The sequence below is a fragment of the Schistocerca nitens genome, chromosome 6, assembly GCF_023898315.1.
Source record: "Schistocerca nitens isolate TAMUIC-IGC-003100 chromosome 6, iqSchNite1.1, whole genome shotgun sequence".
In the NCBI taxonomy this organism is placed as follows: Eukaryota; Metazoa; Arthropoda; class Insecta; order Orthoptera; family Acrididae; genus Schistocerca; species Schistocerca nitens.
Window position 1 is genome coordinate 456,126,149 of NC_064619.1, and position 13,918 is coordinate 456,140,066.

The 13,918-nt window shown below is 40.1% G+C and overlaps 1 protein-coding gene across 3 annotated transcripts in view; it reads right to left on the reverse strand.

Annotated features, from left to right (window-relative positions):
• LOC126262350 (F-box/WD repeat-containing protein 9-like) overlaps positions 1 to 13,918 on the reverse strand; it is a 131,117-nt gene that overhangs the window by 91,923 nt on the left and 25,276 nt on the right. For all 3 annotated transcript variants that reach the window (XM_049958925.1, XM_049958923.1, XM_049958924.1), the window contains exon 2: positions 10,664 to 10,758. In XM_049958925.1, coding sequence (XP_049814882.1) covers positions 10,664 to 10,741 — 78 coding nt within the window. In that variant the 5' untranslated portion in view covers positions 10,742 to 10,758. The remainder of the gene's footprint in view (positions 1 to 10,663; positions 10,759 to 13,918) is intronic.

The window sequence follows — 13,918 nt, forward strand, 5'->3', positions numbered from 1 at the left end:
GCAAAAGTAAACAACGTACATTACAATAATTTGTACCAGATGATGGACCCACAGTGTCCAAAATGCATCATGTGATTTAATAAAACACAAAAATTTGTGACTTGAGGTGTTACTATATAATCATACTTCCTGGAAATCGAGGAATATGTTTCCTGCAACATTGTGGTTATATTTTCATGCTTTTTGAAAAGGCTATGGGATGATATTATTGGATGAACACCACATGATTCTCACTGCCTTTTCTTGTGATATGAAGGTTTTCCCTGAAACTGGAATGCTGCACCAAAAGCTTACACCATAACAAATTAGGGACTGGAATTATTTTCTCCGAAACGTATAAGTAGCACCACAAGATTATAATAAAGGAAATTAATGAGTGGAAATAATCAGAGTATGCTGATTTTGAGTCATCCCCATCAACGGGGACCGGCTGGCGGCTGCTACGGGTTCTGACCCTACCCTCTCCTGGGTTTTACACTGTACTCAGTCTGTCCGCTAAGACTTCTGATCCATTGCGGAACTACTACACTTTGCATTACCGCCTCATGGCTAGGGATAGTGTTATCCTCCTTTCCACCGAAAATGCTGTGCCGCGTGTTGTGGTACCTGCGTCTTTGCGTGCTTCGGTCTTGCGCCTCCTTCACCAAGGGCACTGGGGTGTCTCTTGCACAAAATCTCTGGTGCATCATCATGTGTACTGGCCCAGCATCGACTCTGATATCACACACATGGTCGCTGCCTGTGGCCCTTGTGCGTCACAGGCCGCCACCCCGAAGTCATCTTTGTCACCGTGGCCTTCGCCTGAGAAGCCCTGGGAGCGTATTCATGCTGACTTTGTGGGACCTTTTTTAGGTACTTATTGGCTTCTCATTATTGATGCCTACTTTAACTTTCCTTTCATTGTCCGTTGCACGTCGCCTACCACCGCTGCAACCTCCAATGCTCTAGCTCGCATTTTCTCTTTGGAAGGCCTTCCCTCTACTCTTGTTACTGATAACGGTCCGCAATTTGCCTCTTCCGATTTTGCGGATTTTTGTGCCCATCACGGCGTCATGCATGTCACGGCCCCTCCATTCCATCCACAGTCAAACGGTGAGGCTGAACAACTGGTCCACACATTTAAGGCTCAGATGAGGAAACTCCTGACTTCTTCTGCTGCTGATGATGCGCTTCTCCAATTTCTGGCTTCTTACTGTTTCACCCCCATGGGCGACCACAGCCTGGATGAGCTCTTACATGGCCAACAGCCCCGCATGCTACCTCATCTTCTGCAGCCTTCCATCTCACGGCCGCGGGTGCCTTCACTTGGCCGGTTCATCGCCGACGACCTTGTATTGGTACGGGGATATGGCAGGTGGCCAAAATGGAGTCCTGGCCACATCTTACGACACTGTGGCCAACGCCTGTATGAAATACAGATGAACACGGGTGTTGCAGTGTGTCATTCGGACCAGCTTCGGCCTCATGTGCTGGCAACACCTGATCCGGATGCTGCTACACCACCTTCGGCTCTACCTGACACTCGGGACACTGGAATCTCTCATTACTCATAACGCAGTCCTCTCACCATCATATTGGTGCCAGCACGAGAACAGACGCCACCAGGAGACATGCCCATGCAGGAACCAGATTACCATCATCTATCGGAGCAACTGTACTCGCCTCCTTCTCCTACTGACACAGACACATCGCCCATGTCTCATGTTATAACAACCGGACTTGCCGCAACGGGCAGATTGGTGCACGGGGCCCCAGCAATTCGACCCCCACGTCTCCTGTCGTCTCGACCCGTTATCATCAGGGACACTTCCATCTGTACGGGAAGCCTTCTCCTCGAGACTTTACGGCCAGTCGAACAACACCTATGGACGTTAGCAATCTACAGGCCACCTCCATCAAGACTTGTGCAAAAACTTCAAAGGGGGGGAGGGGGGGGGGAAGTGTTGTGACTCGCTGATCTTTCAAAGTGCCGCCGCGCAGTTACGCGTGTCCTCTACATGTGGCACTGTCTGCCAGCCATGCAGCAGCAGCAGGCCACCTAAGCGGCCAGCCAGCCAGCGGCCGCTAGACTTGTACTCAGTTATGATTTGACTGTTAAAGTGTACACACGTCTTACTCTGTTTACTTGATCTGTGGCTTTCATGTATTGTGTCTTCCTTGAAATATATTTGTTCAACTTGAAGTTGTAACACATACATGGGGGAAATAGACGGATAACAATACAGACAAGCACACATTGTCACAAAAAATATTTGCTTTCAGTCTAACAGAAGACTTCATCTGAAAAGAGAGGAAAGTACAATAGAAGAAGAGGTTAATCAAAAATCAATGTGGAAAGTCAGTGGGTGGAACAGGATAGTAAGATACGAGAGAAATCAACAATGAAAAGTTGGCATCCACAAAGTTTTTTGGCAATTATGACTTTGGAAATAATACCATTTTATTAAATAGAAAACTGTGCGCTATCACCCTTTAAAATAAATAAGTACAAAAGTAGTTCTTTTATTTTCCACACAAATCACCTAAGAATTAAGCCCAAGGGAGTGTTTTCTTCTGCAAAATTAAAACAGTAAAAAAAAAGTATTTTGTTCTGAATGGTAGCGTTTCACAATCCATGTCAGCATTACTAGTTTTCATCTCTGTTCTCCCACAAACAATGAAAAAAATAAAAATATGTTTCTTGAACGTTATACGAGGGCTATCCACAGAGTACATTATGTTTTGGAATACAAAATAAATAAAGTATTGGAAATTTTTTTTATTATATACAGATGAAAGCCACACTTAAAATATTACTTTTCTACATAGTTGCCATTTAAATTAAGGCACTTATCGTAGCGATGGACGAGCTTGGAAATTCCTTCGTTGTAAAATTCGGGCGCCTGCGCCTTCAACCACGTGGCGACTGTCTTTTGGCACAGAAAAGGTGTGATTTTTGTGGATTTCCTGGAAAGAGGCACTACAATAAACTCTCAAAGGTATTGCCAAACTCTGCACAACCTCAGAAGAGCAATACACAACAAGCACAGGGGAAAGTTGGGCTCAAAGATCTTGCTGATTCATGACAACGCCCGGGCCCACACGGCAAATGCCACTCGTGAAGTTCTCGAATCTTTTAAGTGGGAGTTGTTTCCTCATCTGCCGTACAGTCCCGACCTGGCACCGAGCGACTTCCACTTATTCCTAGCAATGAAGAAGTGGTTGGCTATGCAGCGTTTTTATGACGACGCACAGTTTCAAGAAGAGGTAACCACATGGTTGAAGGTGCAGGCGGCCTAATTTTACGACGAAGGAATTTCCAAGCTCATCCATCGCTACGATAAGTGTCTTAATTTAAATGGCAACTATGTAGAAAAGTAGTATTTAAGTGTGGCTTTCATCTGTATATAATGTCCGCCCTCGGTAGCTGAGTGGTCAGCGCGACAGACTGTCAATCCAAAGGGCCCGGGTTCGATTCCCGGCTGGGTCGGAGATTTTCTCCGCTCGGCGACTGGGTGTTGTGTTGTCCTAATCATCATCATTTCATCCCCATCGACACGCAAGTCGCCGAAGTGGCGTCAAATCGAAAGACTTGCACCAGGCGAACGGTCTACCCGACGGGAGGCCCTCATCACATGACATTTCATTTCATCTGTATATAATAAAAAAAATTTCCAATACTATATTTATATTTAATTCCAAAACGTAATGTACTTTGTGGATAGCCCTCGTATGTTGTAAGAAACTGCACTGACCACATGTAATAACTGCTACTCTGACTTGAAAAGTACATGATCAATATTGCTAATGATATACAAAATAAAATTACAAAACTATTTTCAAGTCAGCCAGGGAGAAGTAGGAACATCTTGTACACAACAAGGAATTTTACAAAAAATTTATAGGAAAGTGATTGAGATTTTGAAATAATCTATAGAATTCACAGAAAGAGTGGGTGTGGTGAGCCAACACACTGAATAGGAGAAACTTTATTTTTCAAACAGTTTTTACTTTTTCAATTTTTCTTCTCGTTATGGCGTAATTGCATTTCACTGAAGTCATGACCAGACTTGGCTTGGTACAGTACTGAATACTACCAGATGCCACTGCCAACCCATGCCCTGTTCATGACTACACCATTCTTCGTTCTCTCAAGTAACCAATCAGAGGACTGTGAACACACACATGGGGGTTCAGGATGGTCTGATGAGAGTGAGCTAGAACAGACCTCAGCCTCACTTAGCAGCCAGCCTTTGACCAATTCAGACGGGCCTTCCCATCCCTCTCTCAGGCAACATGCCCCTCAATCTGTTGATGGCTTCCCTGGTGCCACATTTTGTACCCGCTAGTGGCAGATTTTCTGAATAAACCTGGCACACCAGCCAGCCTACGGTTCTTATTCAATGATTTTGTACACTCCTCGATGACCACTCCTCACAGCAGCCTTACCCTTGCTCAGTCCTGGGCAGGAGGAAACATTTGAAAATGAGTGAGACCTGCACATTGGAAACAAGGAAATGCACGAAACCGATGTCTCAAATAGTATGTTTAGCTTAAAATTGTCCATGTATCAAAAAATTTATAAAATAACACTTTTTCAGCTTCATTCACATTTTTAGAGTACTATATAATGGCATGACAATATTTGGCAGTATGATGCCACCTTCATGTGCCTAACTCTTATTTATACATCAGTTGCCATATTGCACAGGCCTGCGAAGTGCATAAGAATTTTTTGTTTTGTTTTGCTGTAAGATTAGGTTCTGTAATATTTTCATCCACCGTCACTTCACACTCTCTCATGCGGACATTCCTTTACTTGTTCCACTGTCTTTATGTCACAAATGGTATTATAATCCAATGAGAAAGACTTTTGGGGTGTAATCCAAACCTCACTCTGCTCCCAGGTCCCCTTGTTGCTACACATATCACAGTGGGAGGTGACAGTAATGCAGGCACTAACACAATTCTGTGTTTACTGGCCCAGAATCAATTCTGTGAATGACTGCACTGTCTGGGTCTGTCATGCCAGCTTCCAAAACCAAATGGCTCCCTGGTCAAAATCTGAGTTCCTCAGGAGCAGATAAAGATCTATTTTGCTAACACATTCCAGGGAGGTATATGGTTATGAGTTGTGCTCTCCAGTTTCCCGTTTGTAGCCTCGATCTGTGCCCCTACCATTGTCTTCATGAATTAGCGTACACCGCACAACACTGTGTCTGGTAATGGACCTCTATTTGTGACCTCCATATTAAAGTTATTCTGCCAACACAACAGCATAGAATGACTTACCACCTCCATCTTTTGCCCAACAATGAATTCAAGGTAGAGTGCAAATCTGTGTGTGCCATCGAAGTCATCCAAGGAATCATTCATCAATTTCATCGCTATGTGCCACCCAGTCCCCATTAATGAATGCAGTCTGACCAAAATTCTGGATGGACAGACACCCATACATTGTTTGACCTTCTACGATGTGACGGTACTGTAATAACTATATTCATCCAGTGAATCCATGCATTCAGTTCACCTCTGCGTCACACGGTTTGAAGTTACACTGTCCACTTTCTTAACAAAATTTAAGTTAATTAATCCTGAAACATACACTAAGAAAAATATGCCTGTTTGGCTGTATAACAGGTGTGGCATGTAAATAATGTTCCCCAACAATGAGTTTAAAGTTCAAATATTCACTGTTTATTTAATACTTCCATAGATTAAACAGCAGATTAGTGAATTGGAAATCACTATAAATTTATATAAACTTGGTGACACTGCAGAAACTATTCCATGTGCAAGTCTTCACAGTCACATAATTTTTTAAGTCCAGACTATCACTACTTGTAATAAACACAAGTCCAAACTGACACTTGACAAAATTATTCTAAATGTCAACAGATGAGGAATGTTCACCCTGAACAGTCAGAGTTTGCATCCAACTCATTATGAAATTATTCTAATTCGAGACTGGATTTACTTGCAGGAACACAAGTTCAATCGACCCACGGCACAATTATTCTAAGTTCGTGTGGCTTACTGACGTGAATATAACCAAACATAGAAAATAATGATTTAAATGTTGTTTATGATGTGTGCTTAAGTTATCCAACACACACTGCAATGATCTTTGTGTAGATGCCTTGTGTGATTAATTGTGCTGACTTTAATTGAACATTTGATTCAACTGTCTGTTACAGAACATGCTCCAAAGAGCCATTTAAGCCTCAGATATGCATATAAAATATTGTCAAATATTCAAAATTTGCAATTTGATACTAAATACTAAGTGAGTTACACAGCAGTTAATATGGAAGTTCTGGTCAGAAGCTAATTAGAAACCTCATGACCACATCAGATTCAAGTATACTTAATATTTAGATCTGTAACTGGTAGGAATATTTTTGTTAACATTGGAGCTGCTAATTAGCTAAATTCTTTAATGTTAATGTTTACAAGAATTTATATTTGCCTCGTATTCTGTTCACATTATATGCATTATTTCATCAAAGTCTGCTGTATAATAGACCAACAATGTGAAATGTTTGCAACATTGTTTGTAATTAAAGAAAAAATATGCAGTTCTTTATTACAAATGTAAACACATACTGATTTTCAGTGCTAACAATCATTTTGAACTATGTTGCTAATATTAAATTAAAGGATACTTAATTTGTAACTCCAATTTATGTTAGGAAAACAGCGGAACTTATATTTTGCTTATAAATTAATCACATGCAATTTGCTTTTTTAACTTCCATATACTATATTGTTCCATGCTTCAAAATTTTTTATTTCACAAACTACTTACACATATGGTACTCATCAGGAAATAATATACCTAAATTACGCTCTCCACAATTTATTTCTATGTATTGATTTCCTGTTGTAATTTTGTGAATTTGCATATTAAACAATACTATTGATTGTTACTAAAAGTATAAACAGACGTACAACAGCATTGTCATTATGCAGATTGTAGCCAGTTTTCTAAGATTCAAGATGTAGACAGTATGTAATGCCAGTTGCTCATCATTGCACACCATCTATGCAGTGATAAAAGAATTCATTGCAACTCCTGCACTTTCACTGATCATTTCCACATTGTGGCAAGATTGCTATAATTTCTTACATAACATGTAATGGACAACAGCAGCCAAGCAGATACGAAGATCTAAAAGTTGAATGTTAAATTCCATCACTGAATTTACAACACCCAAGAACTTTATTGACATATTCATTCTAATTAGTTTCAGTATAAATTTTCAGTACAAGCACATTGTGTTCCATAGCGGTGAGGGAACCGTTTTTGTTATTCATTTTTGGTGACACTACTTAATGAGATTTCAAAGTGAACATTACTTTTGGCAGTTTTAAACAATTATATTTACTCACATTCCCAGCAGAATGTTATATGCCTCTCACTGGATAATTATGTACACAAATAAGCATGTAAGTAGTTCACTTGCTGCATCTCAATGAGTGCTTTCACATGATAGGTGGATCTTCACTGTGGCTTATTTAATGCAATTGTTATTAAAGTTAATATGATAATTCATTTCAAATCACCTCTTGGCTCAATAACTAATTAAATACATCATCTGCACAGTCAGTCTATGTATCAGAATAATCATTTTGCTAAGCTCTCAAAGTTGGTGTATCATACTCTGCTGTAAGTTTTACAGTCTACTCACCGCGTGCGCAAATGTGTACAATGATGGCTACACTCTGTGCTAACCATTACTTCTCTCACAGTGTCAGATTCAGACCCTTGCAACCTTGACAGTTCAACTAATGAAAGCCGCAGCCATCTCGCACTGAGAAGCTGCTGTGCTCAACCGAGAAAAACCACCTTCACTTTATTTTGTCTCTCTTGTGACATTGCCCAACACAGTGAGCTCTGAGCCCCCCTTATACTCTCCCCTATTATTCTGCAGAATTTCATATCTGAGTACACGCCTTCCACTAGAATCGAGGGACATCACAGGGCACTGTCAATGGCCACAGAGGGCACCAGGATTTTTAAGTTGTGGCCATAGAATATCACAGTAATTAGTTTTGGCCATGACAACTGAAACTACATGTCTCCCCATCCAGATCAGTCAGATTCGCAAACACACTAGTGGCCAGCTCACTTGTATCTATCTATTTATTTATTTATTTTCCTCTGAATCAATACTGTACATGACATGCACATGGTGATGCACAAACATACATTTGATGTTGGACATTGTGATAATTTGGTGCCATGAAGTAATATGCCGAAATTTTACACAAACATGAGCTTACATACATATTTTCTGAGAAGTTATGGACACACAAATTACATACTCAGTTACACATTTGTATTTTAGTGCTATATTCCTCTAACACATATACACAACAGTACCTGGTTGGATATTCTTTCTGCACTTAATTTGCTTAGTAGCAGATGATATAGATGCAAGATTTTTGCACATACTTGCATTAATGTTTTACTCTTTACAAAATTCTTTTCTGCAATTTGTTTCATGTTTCTTTCCACCCATGTGGGGCAGAAATTCACTTGCACTGTAGAAACAGTGATCAAGTAGGAATGATTTTAATTTTTTATTAAATACAGTCAGGGACATACTGTTTTTTATTTCTGATGGCAGGCTATTGTATATTTTAATGCCTTTGTTGAAGGGAGAGTTTTTAAAGGCAGAGGTGCGCATTTCTTTAACATGGAGTTTCATTTTCTGTCTAGTACCATAGACATGGGCATTTACATTTTTATTAAATTTTGTAATATTACTTTTTACAAATTTGCATAGTTCTAGTATATACAGGCTGCCAAGGAGTAGGATGAGCAACTTTTGGAAGAGAGGTCTGCAGCTATCAGTCAGCTTTGCCTTTTTCATTATTCTTATAGCTCTCTTTTGGGTGATGAGGATGTTTGGGCTATGTGTAGTTTCCCCAGAATATAATACTGCATTACACTGTGGACGTGTGCATAGTAGCCTGTGTGAACAGTTTCCGGGCTTGTGCAGTATGCAAGGATTCGTAGGGCATAGCACACTTGGTTTAGCTTTCTATTAGTTTTATTAATGAGTGTTTGCCATTTTAGATTATCCTGAATCCATAGGCCTAGAAATCTTGTTTCTGTATTTGGCGATATTTGGGAACCGTGTAATTTCATAACAGGCATAATTTTATTTGATCTTAGGTGGAAGTTTAGGTAAGTGGTTTTCTTTGTGTTAACTATGAGCTTGTTTTTCTCAAACCTATCACCAAGTTCGTCTGTATTTCCATTCATGGCCTATTGGAGTTCATGTTCATTTTTGCTTGTTATGAGGATACTGGTATCATCTGCGAAGAGTGTACTGGTGCTGGGATTGATGTTTGACGGTAGGTCGTTTATGTACACAAGGAAGAGCACTGGTCCAAGTGTTGAGCCTTGGGGCACACCTTGTGTAATATTGCAATAGTCAGAGTAGTATGTTTCGATATGTCCTTGGTTGTTGTGTTTTATTGACACTTTTTGTTTCCTATTTGTCAGGTATGAGCTGAACCAGTTTAATGGAGTGCCTCTGATGCCATATGACTCCAGTTTGTTGAGAAGAATCTTGTGGTCTATGACATCAAATGCCTTAGACAGATCTAGGAAGAGCCCAACTGCTTTTTGTTTTTTGTCTAGAGCAGTGTAAATACTCATATATGGCAGTTGTCATGGATTTGTTTTTTTCTGAAACCGTGCTGGGCATCAGATAATATCTGGTTCCTATCAAGAAAATTTATTAGCCTTTGGTGAACTAGTCTATCCAAAATTTACCAAACACAGGTAACAGCGATATGGGTGTGTAATTTTCTGTGTTGAGTTTTTCACCTTTCTTAAAGACTGGGATGACTTTAGCCACTTTCAAGCATTTTGGAAATGTACCTGCCATCAATGATGAGTTGTACTAACTCACCTCCACCCTCGGTGTGGCATCCTTGATATCTGTGATACTGTCGGGAGCCACAGTAGCAATTAAAGGCCTTCACAGAACAGAAGTGAATGCTAATGGAGATATAACCCTGTCTACCACCCACACCATCTTTTGCTCCCAGCCCACCAAATGCGGTCCCTAGCTGTCCCTCACACCCCACAGTCCATCTGGCCTCACCATATGTAGTTACATCAGACACTGACATCCCAGAGGCAATGGATGAGGCACTATGTATCAATCTAAGGGAGAGGAATTTAGTATTGTGTGAATATGACACTGTCTCTGATAATGAGGCAGAGACATTAGCAATGTCAGAATAGACATCTCTCTCTTCCTGAAAATTGGCACTGTGGATTTTGGCTTGTGACAACTTTTGCTTGAACTTGGTTTTCAATTAATTTCATAAATCCCTATGCCAGTTCAATTACTGTCAGTTTTTTTGAGGTTTCTACTGTAGTCCCATTGCACAAATGTTGACTTTCACTTTCCCTCTATTACCAATGGCGACCATTGCACAGCCTTGCTGGTGTACTAGTGACCAAACTCTAGTGATATTATTGTGCTCAGCAATATACTGTCATTGTGCAACAATGCTTGCAATTACACAATTACATCATTTAATGTGTTTGACATATCCTATACCATTATGTTAAATGGCAAAAGGACAACTAAATAAATAAAATATTAGCTCATTGTAAACTTTGAAGACAGAGAGGGCTGGAACTGTTACTACATGCCTCTGTTGGTAGGTGTAATATTTGAAGTTTCTCCTCAACATCTTTACTCGGCTGCACTTCTTCAGACTCGCTGCTCATGCTGGCTGTTGTACAATCTGAAATTAAAAAAAAATTGTCACGTGCTATGCAAAGTAGGACTTCAAGAAAAAGATCACATTTGTTGGTAACTCATTGTAACTCTTACGTTCACGTATGAATTGTAAGTTATTCTCTTTTATGTGCATATTCATTAAAATAAAGAACAAATGTAAAATTTTTTATATAGCTTCAATACTATGAAATTAAAACTAATTTGTGGAAAAAGGAATTTGTATTTAATATAGTTACTGTTGTGAGAAAGGACTAAGTTTGCGGTAATTGCAGGCTCTCAGATTTATAAGCACTCAGAACTTCCTATGATGATAGTTCTGGCAAAATTCAGCACCATAATTTCCTAGCAGATTAAAACTGAGCACCAGATGAGAATTCGAACCTTATGTGGTGAAAATGCAAGGTTCTGGATTAAAGACTTGGCCTGATACACAGTTACAATCTGCCAAGAAGTTGCATAGCAGCACACGCATGGCTGCAGATGTCATTCTGGAAAGCTTTTTGTGTCTTGTATACCACACTAGTGCACAATAGCTGCAGATTTTTGAGACATTGGTGTTCTGACCATGTGACAGAAAACTGGAAGTAATAGACTGAGGGAACATGGGCAAACTCTTTAGGATCATAGGCCGTGACCACCTACTTCTGTTCTTACATCTTGCTACATGATGTTTAGCTGAATAAACAATGATGCTGACCTTAGAAATCCAATTGCCGTTAGTATGAGGCGTGTCTGGAAAGTAAGTACCATTTCATTATACTGCCACTGCAGCAGTAGTGTCGCTATTCCGCACATTTCCACTCATCTCTTTGGTTCACTGTTTTTTTTACTGTGGGTGACAAAATTCAATTACAGACGAATCAATGTTCGTGACAAAGCACGGAGTGGATGCCCTTCTGTTTTCAATGACAATTTGATTACGAAAGTGAATGAGAAAATTTGTGAAAACTGTTGGTTCACAACAAGAATGCTTTGGGATGAGATTCCATAAATTTAAAAAGCTGTTTTGCACAAGATTGACACAGATCACTTATATTTTCGCAAATTATGTTCCCCTTGCATTCCAAAAATAGAAGTCCACAAAATGAAGTAACCTGGCAGTACTTTGACATTTCTTACCTGATACAGTGATGAAGGAGATTAAACAGATCTGTGAGTGGCGGTGAAACCTCAGTTTACCATGTCAATCCACATTCAAAACAACAGTCGATAGGATGGAGGTACTCACGATCCCCCAAAAAACTAAAATTCAAAACGATATTGTCAGCACAAAAAAATCATGTGAAATGTGTTCTGGGACAGACAGTGCATTCTGCTTGCTGAGCTCCTGCCCAGAGGTGAAATCATAAATGTGGTACAATACTTGGAAGCAAACGAGGTCTGTTCAAAAAATTCCGGAACTTTGTCCACCAAATTTTTTTATGCTTACCTTTTACTTATTGCGCATGGTCTCCTTCAAAATACTCTCCTCCACAATTGATACATTGCTCCCACTGTCATTTCCAGTTCTGGAAGCAGTCTTGTTACATCTCTTGCTGGATCACACGAAGTGTCGTTTGGGAATTTTCTTTTATCTCATCCATCGTTGCAAATCTTCATCCTTTCAACAGGGTTTTCAACTTTGGAAATAAAAAAAGTCCTCAGGGGTAAGGTCTGGAGGGTATGGAGGATGAGGCAGCACAATGATTTCATTTCTTGTGCAATAGTCACACACCAACATGAATGAATGTGCCCACACGTTACCATGATGCAATAGCCATGAATTGCCTCGCCACATTATGTGCCGTTTCCTTCTCACATTTTCTCGCAGACATCGCAACACATCCCGATGGTATCATTGATGGACGGTTTGTCCCTGTGGCATGAATTCATGAAGAATAAATCCTTCAAAGTCAAAGAAAACTATTAGCATGGCTTTGACATTTGACTTGATCTGGCGAGCTTTTTTTGGTTTTGGAGAACCTTTACTGGCCCACTGAACAATGAACCTTGTTCTCAACATCATCATAACCATAGACCCACGTCTCATCACTAGTTATGACTCTCTTAAGGAACATCTCGTTCTCATTTGCTCGATCCAAAAGCTCTTCAGAGAGTGTGAGGAGAAGGTCTTTCTGGTCTTGACTCATGGGACGAACTTGGCAGCAACATGGTACATTCTGAGATGCTGTGTCAGGATTTCATGATATGATCCAACTGAAATGTTACATTCTTCTGTAGTTTCTCGGACAGTCAGTCTTCAATTGGTATGCACAATTTCGTTGATGTACCTGACATGAGCGTCGTCGATAGACATCAATGGGCGTCCTGAACGAGGGTTGTCTTTAACTTCTGTGCGGCCATTTTTAAACCGTGTGAACCATTCATAACACTGAGTATGGCTTAAGCACTCACCACCATAGGCTTCCTGTATCATTTGGTGCGTCTCTGTAAAGGTTTTCTTGGGTTTCATAAAAGTTTAATGCAAATGCATTGCTCCTCGAACTCTGCCATCTCAGAATTCACACACTGTGGGACACAATGTTCTGCTCAATACTGCACTGAACAACTAACAGACATTCAAGAATGAAACTTCCAGCAGTTGTACATTATACACAGGCATGAGCAGGAAAGACAACTGCATTTCGCTCCAACACACCATTGGCTCAATTTTACGAATGTTCTGGAAGTTTTTGAACACACCTCATAGAAAAAACTTCAGTGTGCACTTCGAAACAATGCTCAGTCAAGGTACAGTGTCACTTCATCAGAAGGCCCGATCACCTGCCGTACATGCCTAATCTCACACATTCTGACTACCACTTGGTCTTGAATTTGAAGCATGTTTTTGGAGGAAGGTGCTATGACAGTGACGATGATGCAAAAAACAGTGTGCAGTAGTGGCTGTCTTCACAGGAGGCATTTTTCTATGAAGAGGGCATAGAACTGTTGGTTACCTCAATATGACAAATGTCTGAATACTGGTGGCAGCAATGTAGAAAAAAAGTTTAAGAAACGTTCTTTCTTGTAAAAACAAATTTTGGTTGAAAAAAATGTTTTTACAAGTCTTTTCCAAAATAGTACTTAGTTTCCTGATATGCCCCAGAATTATTATTTGAGATCAATAAATTGCAGAATTTTGCAGTCCAAAGAGTGGAGTTGAAAGAATATTCAAATTGACACCA